Source organism: Aedes aegypti, chromosome 3 (genome assembly GCF_002204515.2).
Source record: "Aedes aegypti strain LVP_AGWG chromosome 3, AaegL5.0 Primary Assembly, whole genome shotgun sequence".
Lineage (NCBI taxonomy): Eukaryota > Metazoa > Arthropoda > Insecta > Diptera > Culicidae > Aedes > Aedes aegypti.
The window spans coordinates 80,608,833-80,624,565 of NC_035109.1; the positions used below are offsets into that span (position 1 = coordinate 80,608,833).

Here is a 15,733-nt window from a genome sequence, read left to right on the forward strand (position 1 = left end):
TATCAATTGACTCCAAAACAAGCCTGATGTCATCAGAATGATTCAATAGAAACGTAAGAACGAAAAAATGAGAAATTCTTGGTTTCCGACTTATTATGCCAAACGACTATTATGCCAAACGACCATTATGCCAAACGACCGTTATGCCAAACGACTTTATGCCAAATGACCATTATGCCAAACGACTTTATGCCAAACGGCTTTATGCCAAACGACTTTATGCCAAATGACCTACCACCGTTAGAATTTTTAACACGATTGGTTGTGCTACTTTTCGCCGAGTGTCAATTCACCGAATGTTGATTCTGTAAACGTCAATCAACCAAATGCAAATCCTTTGTATATCCCTTATTCTAGAATAACCCATTTCGGGTCATCTGATATTCACCCTTCTTTATTTGGTTGGCGGTTCTTTCGAGTTCCACCGATCTGGCAAAATGTGTTTAGTAGAAAATGACCAAATACCTTCTTCTTATGATTGTTTACTATTCTTTCTAGTATATTTTTCTGGATTCGGGATACAGACATTCAGAGTTATGACATTCGTAGAAAAATAGCACAATCCAGGAAATTCAAAGGAAATATAGATCTATTGAGGTTCAATATCTCGGAATCCAGAGATGGACGTTACAATGGCGTAAAGTGTCCCTACTCTCGATCACCAAGGCACTCTTAGTTTCGTCTTGATTTTTTAGATTTCCTTAAACCTAAAGACTCCCCTAAATCAAGGCGTTTTTTTACGACGACAGGGACATGCGCTGCATGTACAGTTTGATAAGCGTGTCTAACCCACAGCGACGCAATTTCGCAGCGATTTTCGTCGTGTCAGTCTAGATGGTTCCATGTAAGAGTGCTTGCAACGACTCAACAACGAAATCACGTTAGTTTTTTGTTGAATTCGCCTAAAAAATCGTGTTCAAAACTGTTTTAACTGAAGGGGATAGAAAACTATCATAAATCCAAACATTCGCAAATGCTGGGATGTTCTATTTACTCCAATGCACCATACCTTAATTGATAGGCGATTTTTTCGATTTATATTGACCTCGTTAATATTTGACATCATATATATATAACACAAAAAATTTTTTTCATTTTTTTATCCTTGCCTGTAATGTTGAGTTTTATAGCCCAAATTTGAAGGTATAGTTTTTCGATCTATAGGGAGCCGGATCCTATTCTTGACATTTTTGATTCACTTCGGCAGTGGGGTTTTTCGAAAGGTACTTAATTCATATTTGGCCACAATGTGCGTCGTACTGTAGTGCTTCTTTTTGCAAAATTTCAGATAGTTCTATCGAGAAAAACCTCCCTCCCATGTCAAAGTGAATCATGGAAGTGCCCAAGTAGCTCTGCGCCATATCAGGTGATTCTTTTCTAATTTAATTGCAAATAAATGACATGTGCAATTAAATTTTTGGTATCGCAATGTTCGTTGCGGCAAAGTGAGGCTATTTAGAAAGATCAAGCTGAGGTTGGTAGTATTGAATACCGCCGGTTCAAAATTATTTCTGGTTGGCAAACTTGACGACGTTTCAGAGCTGGAGTACTTACATACTTGTCAAACTATGAACGAATGTAAAAGGGGTCGATTGACATAGGTTCTCAGTTATTAACTGTAGAAATGCTACTAGAATAGTTTTGTCCTAGTTGAGTTGTAACGCCGGCATAAAGAAAAACATATTTGGTCCATAGCTGTTTGAAGATGACTTTTGAAAAAGTGTTTATGGAAACCGAGGCAAGAATGTCCATGGTTAGCGTGATATAATTTGTGCTCAGCATCAATGAAAGAGAATACATATTGTACACAATGTAGACAATGTACTGAAAAAGGTCGTCGAAAATGGGAAATTTGGCTTTCCGGGTAATGGTGCATTCCGGTAAATGGTTTTTCCGGGTAATGGTACATTCCGGCATGTGGTATTCCGGTAAATTGCATTCCGGGTGATGGTATTCCGGGTAATGGTATAGAATCTTTATTGTACAATAATGTATACTACTTGATTATTGCAGAGTCTGCTTACCGTCTTACCGCTTTGATTATATATAAACCCATCCTAATAAGCTCCAAACCTGGAGACATTACTGCTATAGGATGTTTGGGAATAGTTTATCATGCCAGTAAAGTAAAACACCTACACCCAATGGTAAATAAGTGAGAAAAATGGGTTTTATCATCGTTCTCTCTCTCCTTCGTTGCTGCTATTTATCAAGCTTGTTACAATTTGAGAACGAATTCTGCAATGCCAGATCCCAAATTTTAGCAAATGCAGATAAATGTCCAGCTTCCATACTTTAACTTCGATACAACCTTTTTCATCTGTTGTATTTATTCTAACATTATTGAAAAAGATAGTTCATTTTCTCCGAATGGAAGCTGATTAGTAACCATCATTTGCAGTACCGTCCAGGGGCAAATTAATCACTATTTAACAACTGGGAATTTTTTTTTATTTCAGTACGGGTTTGGGCCGAAAGGTCTAAGATTTTCATGAAACTTTTTCCACAGGCAGGGCTCATCAATATATGAAATAAAAAAATTGAGAAAAATTCAGGGTCGCCTATTTTTCCGGAAAACACAGTTGGAATTTTTTTGTTTTCCCCTGACACTACTTACTTTGAAAAATCATAACTCGAGAACGAAGCATCATAGAAACAAAGTTTTTTTTTTATGAAAATGAAAGCAAATTTTCTCAGGAATAAAAATAAATTACCTGGAAAAAGTTTTCCACAAAATTTTCCACCGTTGAGAAAATTTGTAAAGAAAAGCCGGAAAAACTATGCTCCAACTCGTGGAAAATTTTCAAAAAAATATTTTTGAGAAGGTAATTTCATAAGCTTTAATCGCTGAAATTTTTGAAATGGTATTTTTTTTTCGTTTTTGAGTTATGGCCAATTTTGTAAAAAATGTGCAAATGTGCCATTTTGAGCCTTTTCTTTGAAAAATCATAGCTCAAGAAAGAAGCATCGTAGAAACAAATTTTCTAAGGAATAGAAAAAAATGTTAACTGGAAAAAGTTTTCCACAAAATGTTTCACCGTTGAGAAAATTCGTAAAGAAAAGCCGGGAAAACTATGTTCCAATTAGTGGAAAACTTTCAAAAATATACTTTGTTCGGAAGTAAATTTCGACCGAATCAGTACTGCATTGATCTTTATCAGTTTATGAAATCGATTTTTCATGAAATAATATTAAGCATATAATAAAAATAGTTTTAATATCAAAAACTTAGAATGACACACTGGGGCGAAATTATCACCATATAACAAAGCAGATTTTAGAAGTAAAAATCTCCCCATCTCAATTTGGGTCTCCAGAATCTTAAAAAGATGTCAAATTTCTTACAGCTCTCGTATTTGATCAGTTTATTGCAAAATCAAACTGTGAAAATCTGCCTAATAAAGTGTTAAAGTGTTAAATGATTTTATTTGCAAAAAAAAAAACTATATTTGCTATGCTGTATGATATCAAAAATAAGTTCAGTGCAGGCATAACACCAATGGATCGTTTAGCACAGACATTTTCAACTGTATTGCTTACACCTTAAAAAACTGTGACCTGATAACAATGAAATAGTTCAAAATCATCATAAGACATCTATAAACTAGAAATCATGGAATGTCTGTGATGCTAATGAAACTTTCAGCATCCTTGGAAGGAAATGTTTTGTTGGTACCGACCTGATCAAATTCGCCCCAGTGATTAATTTGCCCCCGGATTACGGTATCGACATAGTCACGTTCATCATTTAATTGAACTTCTATGGATGTGCCTTTTATGCCATTCATATGTTCGTACAATTGCTGCTTTCATATTTCAATCACTTTGGAAAGCCAAGTAAGAATTTTCGTCCCAGTCCCAAGACGAAACGATGAATTTTACAACATTCCATTTTCATATTAAATCTTTTATCACTCCAAATTTTCAATTCAGGCCCGATGTGCACCATGATCCGCGTGGATCCGCAAGACAACGATCCCTCTCCCTGCCGTTGTTTGGTCTTCTCGATCCAAACACGATCGTGATGAGCGAGCATGCGATTTGAGCTCAGCTTAATCGCGCAAACTCGTCTCCGAAGTTTTTCGCGCCCACCACCATTCCAACTAGCAGTTCCTTCAGTACCTACTCGATCGGGGCTTACTCCCGTTGCGATCCGGAACACGTTCTCTTGCGTGCAATCGCTGCTCGGCGCGCTCTCTCTATATAAGCCACACCGGCAGGAAAATAATCTTTTCAGTACATTCGCAAAACTGTATCGGCTAGCACTGCGGTTCGCGGGGAAAATCGCGCCGGTGGAATTCCGAAAAATCCGTCCAACAGTTTTTTAAATTATTTTTTTTATGAAATTGGTGACAGGTTATTACTAGAGTTTCATTTGAAGAAGAAGAGCACCATAGAAAATCCATTGTGATAACGGTGTTCCCAAGTGAGAAGACTGCGAGTGGTTTTATTTCACGGAACAGTGCACATCATCGTGATAGAGATAGTTGGCGCGATCTGGTCAGGAGTTCTTCAGTTTCGGTAGTGCGGGCTCAAGTTCAGGAGCGCGGGTGCGCCGGATCTGTCCACCCCCTCTCATCGTAACCCAGCACCTCATCTTCCCCCACAACCCATTGGATCGCAACTCACATGCCATGCGCGATTCAATTTCGCAGTTTTTCTCTTCAGCAGCAGCGAGCCATCACCATGAGTGTCGGAAACACAGTTCAGATTCCGATGATAGCTTTGCAGGTGACACACACAGATCGATACCTAACGTATCGGACACGTAAAATGCGCCAAAGTCCATACAACATGTTTAGCTTCAGATAGCTATATCTCCACCGTGTCTTAGCCGATACTTTCCATCTATTTGTGACGGACTACAAATTACCTCAATTTTTGATTACTTTCGATTTGTGGAAACTTTCAATACAAAAGTTAGGTTTAATTTTGACAAAAAAAAATGCACTAACACAGCGCAAAAACTATGCTTTGAAACATCTTGGTGTCTTCAGTGCATTTATTCCTTATCACTCAATGAACAAATTTGCTGAAGACATCAAGATTCGAAGCATAGTTATTTTCCTATATCACTTTGTGTTCTGGTGCATTGCTTTGTCAAAATTGAACATCTGTAACTTCTCAATCCATAGTTTTCACATATTTTTCAATAGTCATCGACAATAGCGGTAATTTGTAGTTTGTCACAGAAAAATGAATAGAATCGGCTGAAAAACGGTGAAGATATAGCCATCCCAAGCTGACCATTTTGTATGAAAAAACGGCTTCAGTGCATTTTATATGTCCGATACTGTACTGGTGGGATAAGGGTTTCTGGCTGAACCAGAATGTGAGAATCCTCGTGGAGGGTAGTGAAAGCGAAATTAAACACGTTTTTCGTGAAAGAGAATGATGTTCGGGGAGAAGTTTGTTCGATTGCGAGGGGTTCCGATGAAGTGAAATCTATGAATGGAACTCTCAATGGAGGTGCACGATGAATTGAGTAATCGCGAGAGAAAAGCATCGCCCACGCTATACGCCCATATCGCAAATACACACCCTCGTTTTATGAGCAATGAATAATGCATAGAGGTGGTAAAAACAATCTTATTCCGTAGAGTGCAATCCAGTGAAACATAAAGTGTACGAAGGAAGTCGGACATTTTCGTGGTGCAGAAATATACCGAAATATGAAATTAATATCCATGACCTGGAACCTCAAACTTACTTCCTGTTTGTTAAAGCAGATTAGTTCCAATGATGTGGAAAATGCTACAGATGCTTTACATGGTTTAACTCTTTAAACTACAAACTCGATTTTTTACTATTCACCCAAAATATATCAACCCAAAACTACAACTGTATCGTTTTGGCTATTTGAGAAATGTTGTTCCAGAACAACATCGCCATATTTCGTCAAAATGTTTACTATAACACTATCAAAATCAAAGCATCTAGAGCAGAAAGATATGAACAAAAAGATGTTACCAGGTCCGAATTGAATCATGTTCTTCTATCATTTTCAGATTTTTTTATCTATAGATAGATCTATAGATATAAGTATGAAGTTAATATCACTTTTAGATGTCCATATCAGAATATGCTATTACTAAGCTTTTTTCGCCTGCGTTTTTTTGTTTCAAAAATATCCTTCTAGGATTGGTAATGTCCTAAAAATAAAGGCATCTGTCATTGCAAATAACTGTTCCATGTCTTATGAAATTACTTCCTTCAGAATTTTGCATCATAATGCAATGATGCATGATCATGATGCAATGTTTTAGGTCTATGGCATCAGAAAACAATGAATCACATCTTGAATGTTCATCCAAACAAATAATCGAAAGATAATATGTGGCCAATAATCTTCTTCTTCTTTCTGGCGTTAAGTCCTCACTGGGACAGAGCCTGCTTCTCAGCTTAGTGTTCTTATGAGCACTTCCACAGTTATTAACTGAGAGATTACTATGCCAATGACCATTTTTGCATGTGTATATCGTGTGGCAGGTACGATTATACTCTATGCCCTGGGAGGTCGAGAAAATTTCCAAGCCGAAAAGATTCTCGACCGGTGGGATTCGAACCACGACTCTCAGCTTGGTCTTGCTGAATAGCTGCGCGTTTACCGCTACGGCTATCTGTGGCCTATAATAATAGTCTGAAATCGCTATCATGTCAAAATTTTCCTCAATCGAAATTCGATACTTTTTGTTTAGATTTGTTCAAATGAGATTTTTCTTGTATCCAATAGTTTCGTTTCCATCTATTTGGTGTCACTGTAGCTACGCTTCAAAATTCGTGTAGCATAAATGATTGTTAATCACAACTACCATTACAAGTTTTATTATGCTCTATTAGCGGTTATTGTGACCAATTTCATAAAACTGCCAATAAATCAAACTGCTCTATCATAACCTTCCGAAAACCGCTGTAAGATCATCACCCGACCAAGTGGCTCTATTTTTATGAGGTTATCATTACCATTTCAAGAGCAGTATTTTATTTTTTTGATCTTTATCAACGAGATTTTTATCCCTGGGCAAGTTTATCTCGGGACCAAAGGCTTTATTTCCCTTCCGCAGAAAGTCGTCACTACAACCTTGAGAATAGCTGCTTTTTCATACTCAATAGATATAAAAACTAAGCAATGTCGGAATTGAAATTATCATGCAATCAACCAATGCAAATGCTTATATAGAAACATTAAAAATAATGTGGCACTTTGCCGATTTTTGTCATCGTAAAATATGGCGTGGTTATTTTGACGTGAATATTCTAATAAAAAGTGCAATAAATGAAAGTTAATTCATTGTTATGTCCAATTATTAGCCTGTTTTTACTTTCAGCGCTCAAATGAAGTCCATTATATAAATATGGCGACAAAAAATTCCCAAAAAGAAAAACATGTTTTACGCAATGAATCCAATATCTTTTAATCATAGCTATTATAAGTGTAATTGATCGTGGTATTTCCATTTTACACTCGCTTCAAATCATCTGAAGTTTCCGCGTTTCTTTAAGAGTTGACATTCTAATCGATCGTGGAATTCCTGATCTTACTATTGCTGTAACGTTGAATTGTTCCAGCCAACAAAAATTATTGCTGTTTTCAAAAATACAGTATTTAAAATGTTTGCTGTGAGAGATGTTGATTTGACGGCGTTCAAAATTGGTTTGATGGCGCTCTTAATAAGCATACAGTGAAACCTCCATGAGTCAATGTTCCATGACTCGATCGACTCATGGAACCATACTAAAACCAAAATTTCATGGTTACTGTGATGGTCCCCTCAAACGGCTTTCCAAGGTATTCGTTTCCACGACTCGATATTTCCATGAGTCGATGGTCCCTTCGGATATTGACTCATGGAGGTTTTACAGTACAGGTATGTTCCGTTTTTATCAACACGATCGGCGATTTTCAGTTGACAAAAACGGAACCGTGACAAAAACGGAATAATTTTCTTAGACAAAATATTTTACAAATCTGTATAGAAAATAACACTTTTAACCGGAAAGTACACATTTTCGTTGAATATATGCATAATATTGATGTTAAGGGGCTGTAAGGATCCTTTCAATTGTTCATTCGTGTAGGTTCGTAATGGAATTTGATTGCAGTCTCCAATCAATAAGTATGATTTTGCGATAAATCCTTAATAGTTATAATCTTACTTTTGGTCAGAATGTCATTAGATGTGTTATGGAATATTAAAACGATAATCACATAAATGTACTATGCACTTTGAGATTAGTCTTATTTGTATAAATGAAGAACGCAAAAGTGTGTCAAGCTGATCATTATTTTTTGTAAAAAAAAAATTTAACAATTTCTTTTTTTCTCTTTTTTTGTCTGATCCTTCCTCTTCTTCTTTATATCATTACATCACAACTGGGAAGGTTTTTCTTATAAACACTTAACAGATTGACTGAGAGCTTTTTTTTGCCATATTTACACTTGTCGAGATAACTTCTAACCTGAAAACATTCAACGAGAAATACCTTAACCGATAACACAGCGGAACGTTTATTTCTCAAAGTACAACTTTTCACTTTATTTGATATCACTGAATCTATTGCCGATTTTAAAAACGTCCTAGCTGGCTTGGTTCAATACGAACACTTTTGAAAATGCATTACTTATCGATTTCATCCAACTTGCAATCAAGTTAACCGGCTTGTATGTAAATTCATGTGCAAACATTTACAGCATATATGAGTTTTTGGATGCTAATTATTACGAATCAATGAAGTGTGTATTACTTTCGTTAATACAAGAGATGAATTATTCAGAAAACTTTGTAACTGGCATGCAAGCATGATAGAAAATTCGATCAAATTGATATTCCGGTAATTTCGATCAAATCATGTCTAACACTAAAGTTAAGATCCTATTTTGCAAGCTCGCTTTAAATAATTGCCAAACGATTAAAAACCATAGTTGAAATTTCATTGAAACATCAATAAAACAAGGATTTTTTATAACTTTGACAACCTTCAGTAAAAAATTGTGATGTGCTTGTAAATTTCTGTGAGCGGTATAAGATTCAACATTCTAAAATGTAATGCAGATACATAAGAGACACACGAAAAGGTTATTTTTGTTTCGCAATGTATCATGTATTTTTGAACTGAAAACTTAACTAAAGTTCTTGTTGTCTATCTAGTAGAACTTATGTTGAACAGGTTCATCAAAAACATAGAAGTATACATACTCAACCACAAGCATCCTTGTCAAAGCATTGAAGCTTTTTGGTTGGAAAATGTGTTGTTGATTGTTTCAATAAATTAGATGCATTATAGGCTAACGCCAGTTAGTGTAACACTCTTCATAAATATCTTTATTTCTAAGTGAAGAAGAGATGAGTGTCTTCTTGAAGATCAGGATCCCAACAAATTTGTAATAAGAAGGTGCATAGTGTGTTAACGGCAAATAGACAGCTTCTTAAATTTTCAATAATTTTAGCCCTATTTCTCCTTCCTTGATGTTAACTTATTTAATGGAGATTCAGAAATTTTCTTTAGATTGCTATGTTCTACTGATTCTTGTCCTCTCCCTCTTGAATAAGAACTCTTGCTATAATCTGTGAAATTCTATCATGTTTGAGTCAAAAGAAATAAAAAATGATGAAAGTTTCTTTATCCAAAATATAACGGGTTGATAACTAGTCTTATCAAATACGAAATAAAGTCGATCTTGCACCGTGTGTCGTTGCCCAAACATTTATGGTACTTGAGCAAAAGCAAAGTGCTTAGAAAAGTGTACAGTAATCTGTCAAATTTGGGTAACGAATTTAATACTAGAACGGGTACCCAGTTTGAGCTTCATTACAGCGTCTTTATTTCGTCTCTGGTCTAAATGTAATCGCCTCTACTTCTATGACAAAATATTTTAAATTTATTCCCTAGTTCATCTCTTTTAACAAGAAATTGAACATTGTCTGAACGAATATGCCAATAACATTTATATCGAATACCCCATGATGCCATGTGTAATAAGACAAATAAGGATACCTGCAGCTCTAAAGGTACTTAATTTATTTTGAATACGTACTTAATTCAACTAAGGGATCGTCCATAAACAACGTGGTCATTTATTGGAGGAGGGAGGGGGTGTCTGGCCAATGACCACAGTCCATACTAATTTTAAAATTGTTGTGTGGACAAAACACAGAGGAAGAGAGGTCCAAAAATAAAAAAATGACCAAGTGGCTTATGGACGACCCTTACAATCTTCAGCTGTTGCTAGGACGTGGCCGTAGCAACTCTCGACTGTTGAAGGATGTGTTAATGTTGTCTAGTAGCCCTAGTCAAGCTTGAACACTCTGTTTAAACAAAAGGAGGCCGAGAAGGAGGCAACCCTCATTGAATTACTATAGGACTTGACACCCACAATACATGTGCACAACACTAACATAATGTCGAAAATCCAACTCTGAGACATTCAAAAAACATTTGATGAGCTTCAAAATAAGTTTTTAGACTATATTCTAAGCATTCGAAAAAATAATAATTTTCAATATTTTTGTGTTGATAAAAACGGAATAGTTTGTTGACGAAATCGGAACGTGACAAAAACGGAGCGTGATAAAATCGGAACGTGACAAAAACGGAACATACCTGTATAACGTTTTAAAAATCAAATAAGATATTGTAACGTTTAGCTTTGATATGGTTTTAATAGGGTTGTAAGGTACACTTATGATGTGCCTATTAACTTATACCGACGGCATACATAACGGACATAAAACTCTCATAAAAACAAGTCTCTCTGAAAATGTTACTTGAGTTGTTCTAGCTATCCTAGTTTTTACTTAACAATGTATGAGCCTTTGCTACGAGGTTCTCAACATGATTTTCTGTCATCCATAAACATATCAAATTCATTTTGGGTGCGTCCTCAAATTACGTAACGGTCTAGGGGAAGGAGGAGAGTAGGCTCAAGCGTTACGAATTAAACAAAATATTCATTTTTTTATATAAAAGTACACCGAATGCTGTTTTTAGAATGTACAACTACCTAGAATAACATTGCCCCGTGATATTGGAATTCGGGGTAATGTCATTCGGGGTTATAGGTCGTTAGGGGATATGGAATTCGGTTTGATGGGATTCGGGGTGCTGTCATTCGGGGTAAGGTACAGTAGGGAAGTAGTGTCCGGCCATTTAACCGAACGCTGTTTGGCAAACGCCATTTGGCCGAATGCCATTTGGCCGAACGAGTCGTTTGGCCGATCAAATTGCTACAACGCTGAGGGAGAGATATCGAGATGTGGAGAGTCGACTGTATTTGCATTACACGTGCTGAAATTTTCATAAGAGATTTTTCCTCCTTTAATCATAGGCTATTCTTTTAAGAGTGTAGAATTTTTCAGAGTTATAGGAATTTACGCTCGTTTATAAGAAGTCTATTACAAAAAATATATTTTTTGTACGATGGTTTACTTACACAGCTAAAAATATGTTGTAAATTTCATATATTTGGAGCATCAATTGTCAACGCCAACTCGTTTATTTTTCAATCGAATGCACTTTAAATTTACACAATCATGTAACATTCAAGCATCTTTAGTTGAAAATTAAACGTGATGCTGTAATAATAGATGAATTTGATTAACTTTTACTATACTCTTCTGTTTACGCTACATTGAAATTTAAATATTTTTATCTGTGTAGGTGAGATGTCTTTCTCCTCCAAGATTATTATTGCAACGTGTGAACTGAACTATGTACCTTTGCTTGCGTAAAGCAGTAAACCGAACGACACAATGAACACTTACGTTGAAGAAGCTCACTGGTTCTCCGTTGTGAAAAAAAAAACAAAGGCTTGTGATTGCTAGAACTATGAAATATTTTACTTAGTACATATCGACAGATCGAAGCAACCCGATCCTGCAGAAGGACGATTAAGTTACGAACCGTTTTAGATACTGTCAGAGGCCTTCAAGACGACAAATGCGATGCGAAAACCTTTGCTGACAGCTCTTACTTCTGGCAGAGAAGTGAATGATTGAATACATTTGAAGCGTTCTTGTTTCAGCATTTACTGTTTCTAACTAACACTATAGAGCTAATTATCTGTACATCAATAATGATTTATCATTCTTTAAGAATAAGCAGAATAAGCTCTTTGAAATTTATTTCAAGCCCATGCTAACCGTAGTTTAATATTATTTTCAATTTCGGCAAAACGGCATTCGGTCAAATAGCATTCGGCCAAATAACCCTTTCGGCCAAATGGCGTTCGGCCAACCACATGTCCCAGCGGGGTAAGTGAATAAAAAAAGTGATTGATTACCCACATTAACCCGTCAATGCCCAAGGTATCCCACAATTGCGCGCAAATTATTGTCAAATAAAACGCAACACATCATTGCTTTGCATTTTGATTTACAGACAAACAGGGTAAAACCTTGAGTTTTTAGTAGCTCTTTGTGTAAAACAATAAGTGTAAACAAAAAGCTTTATTTCTGCTCTGACGCGTTGACTAGACTTTTTCAATCAATGCATTGTAATCACCATGAATTTTGATTTAACGGCAAACAGTTTAAAACAAAAAAAAATTGAGTAGTTTTAAGGTAAAATAAATTTTGGAAATCTAGTTTTCCAATATTTATATATCTGCTCGAACATATTTTCTAGACTTCTAGAATAAAATTTATGTTGCAAAAATTAATCGTCATCGCTTCATGTTTGGATTAACTAGCAAATAATTTAAAACAGTGTTGCGATGGATCTTCTTCGTGAACAATGATCGACGCATCTTCGCGATCCAACATTCGCCGAAATTCATTTTTCATTTTTGCGTCACGAAGAGCATCGCAAGAAGCGAACGGATGCAATGCCGAAGAAGCAAAATGAACACACCGATAAGTGATTCGTGAAGTCTTCCCACTCGTAGGATTCATTTATCCACGCGCTGTTCATAGGCCAGGGGAAGTGGTTCACCCTGAGTGAATTTATAGCAGAGAAAAAGTAGATTTTGTATGAAAATTGACAGGAAAATGAATGACAAGCTCATCCACTTCTCCTGGCCTATAGGCCAGGGGAAGTGGTTTACCCAGAGTGAATTTATAGCAGAGAAAAAGTAGATTTTGTATGAATTTTGACAGGAAAATGAATGACAAGTTCATCCACTTCTCCTGGCCTATGGACCTATGCACGAGTTCACTAATTTGACTTTTGAGCGGTGCCGAATTCACTTGTTGCCATGGTCACGTAAATAACACGGCACCGCTCAAACGTCAGATAGTGGACTCGTGCACTGGTCCATTCTCCTGATTCATTGCAAAGCTGCTTCTTCTCGTAAAGTCAAGCAAACACTCCACGCTAAGCCAGCTCCACGCAGCGCATGTGTTAATACTACACAGAATGAGGCAACCAATGCAGAACTGGCTGACTGAGTTTAAATTCTGTGTAGGTCGCACTCATTCTGTGAGTTGCCGACGTGTTGGCCTTCGGCTGTGCGGGGATCGATGGAAACGGTACTGTCAATGATCTCCCGCGTGGCAGCAAACAGTTGGCCGTTGGTAAGATGGGAAGTTTTCTTAGATGTTTTCTAGCGAAAAGCCGGAAGATGGTCGCAATTGCGAAAGTTTTTTCCCCATTTGCTTCCGCTTCGGTTATGCAAATGAAAAAATCTCTGAAAAACTTTAAAAATTTGAAAGTTTTTTTTTTATGTTTTCAGAAGCAAAACAAAAATGGAAGCGAATTCCGCATTCCAAGCGTTCCTCCTCTGTGTGCATTTCACTCATTCAGTTTTGTTTACCACCGTTTGCACCAAACTGTACAGCCCCTTTGCACAGAATCTGTGCTGCACGAAAAGAGGCCAATTTTGTGCGCTCGGCATTCATTTTTGAGCGGAGCAAGTTCAGCGTGATTGTTGCGAGCCCGCATGAAGATGATCGAAATGAATATTTTCCTGCTCTTCGCAAAGAGCAGGCAGCGTGGATCGTACCGTTCACATTACCGAGCGATGGAAAATCACCCGATGAGATAGGTTTTCACAAGCTTTTTCAACCAAGTCTCCTTTCAGTTTATTTGATCTTCTTTCTTTCTGGCATTACGTCCCAATTGGGACAAAGCCTGCTTCTCAGATTAGTGTTCTTATGAGCACTTCCACAATTATTAACTGAGAGCTTTATTTGCCGATTGACCATTTTTGCATGTGTATATCGTGCCCTGGGAATCGAGAAAATTTCCTTCACGAAAAGATCCTCGACCAGCGGGACTCGAACCCGCGACCCTCAGCATGGTCATGCTGAATAGCTGCGCGTTTACCGCTACGGCTATCTGGGCCCCGTTTATTTGATATCTGTCTTTATTATTCCAAACACCGAATTTTATGGAACTATCACTTCATAGGCCGCTAATAGATTCTAAACTTTTATCTATGTTTGAGAATGAAAATACTACAACCAAAGTGACTTCAAAGAACTGCTATAAAGCGTCAGCTACAGTGAAGCCTACATGTAAATACAATTACAGTCAAACTTCCCCAATTTATGAATTCTGAGAAAATTGAGAGTATCTCTCACTTATATCACTCTCTGTACCAATCGTGATCCGCAACTCATGATGTGTGACGATAGTCTTTTTATCGTCTACTGCTTCAGCTCTGATTATATCGGGGGGATAGCAGTGCATGATAAAATCCATCTTAACAAGTTTCGAAGTTGCGGTTTTATCATTTATCAAAATTGTTACAAATTGCGATTTATTGTCCATCATGGACCGATACAGATGCGATAGTTTTCTTCGCTTGCTTTGATCGTGCTTCGAAATCAATTGAGAACAAAATCTGCAATGCCTGAACCTCCCAACACGTGGGAGTTATAATCTAAACTGCGTTCTCCCTCAGGTGCAGTCACCCCAAGGCTGTGTAATGTTCACCCACAGGCACAAATCTATCCCTCCGATCAATCATCCATCCTCCGTTCAATCGATCACGAACGGGAAGCTTGCTTCAGTTCATTTAGATGACCCGTCACCAGGCTAATTCAGCTGGTTGATATACAGCCCATAGACAGACAGATGTAAGATTTGGAACAAATTTTCTGCGAGTGGCAAATCAATGACCTACATACTTAGAAAAAAAAACGTGTACACCGTGAATTTGAGAAACATATGACGTTATTTTTCGTCACATTGAACATAATTTGGTTCGGATCAGAAAACTTTCCAGTCGCATTGGACGTAATTTTACAAGAACGATGCATTCTGAAGAGCAAATTCTATCAAATCTCCGTTATTCCATTTTTGTTTTTTTTTTTTGAATCGAGGATTTTCCATAACATGAATTTTACGTTATGTGTATTATAATCGAATCTCTCTTGCTAGATATTTCGTATCTCGATATTGAGTTAGAGATCCATAGCAAAAGTTGGTTTTCATGGTTACCTCGATGATACCTTGAATCGCAGTTGCACTGGTTTTGTGTTCTGTAACTCGATACCTCCCTAGCTCGATTGTCTCTGCAATATCGAATCATGAAGAGTTGACTGTATTCGTTTTTCATAGTTTGTGCAGCTGATATTGGAATCAAGCGTTAAGAATCAATGTGAAGTGTCGAGAGTGTGACGTCTGTTTGTCTCTATATCCGCGACGCTGTCTGGTCAGATCCGAGAACAGATAGCGAGCCGAGACATGCACTGCCTACAATGTTACGGAAGCTCGTTTATCATCACCTGCTTTATTTTCGGCGCCGCCAACATGAAGAACACCTACCCCTCCACTATCTCTTCAGCGAGCG

The 15,733-nt window shown here is 37.1% G+C and overlaps 1 protein-coding gene across 2 annotated transcripts in view; it reads left to right on the forward strand.

The window, feature by feature from the left end:
* LOC5578015 (b(0,+)-type amino acid transporter 1) overlaps positions 1-15,733 on the forward strand; it is a 218,615-nt gene that overhangs the window by 126,756 nt on the left and 76,126 nt on the right. Inside the window, exon 1 of one of the 2 annotated variants that reach the window (XM_001656705.2) lies at positions 4,118-4,731. The exons of the other annotated variant lie outside the window; for it this stretch is intronic. Coding sequence (XP_001656755.2) covers positions 4,635-4,731 — 97 coding nt within the window. The 5' untranslated portion in view covers positions 4,118-4,634. Of the gene's footprint in view, positions 1-4,117; positions 4,732-15,733 lie in introns of those variants that run through there. 2 annotated transcript variants of the gene reach the window in all.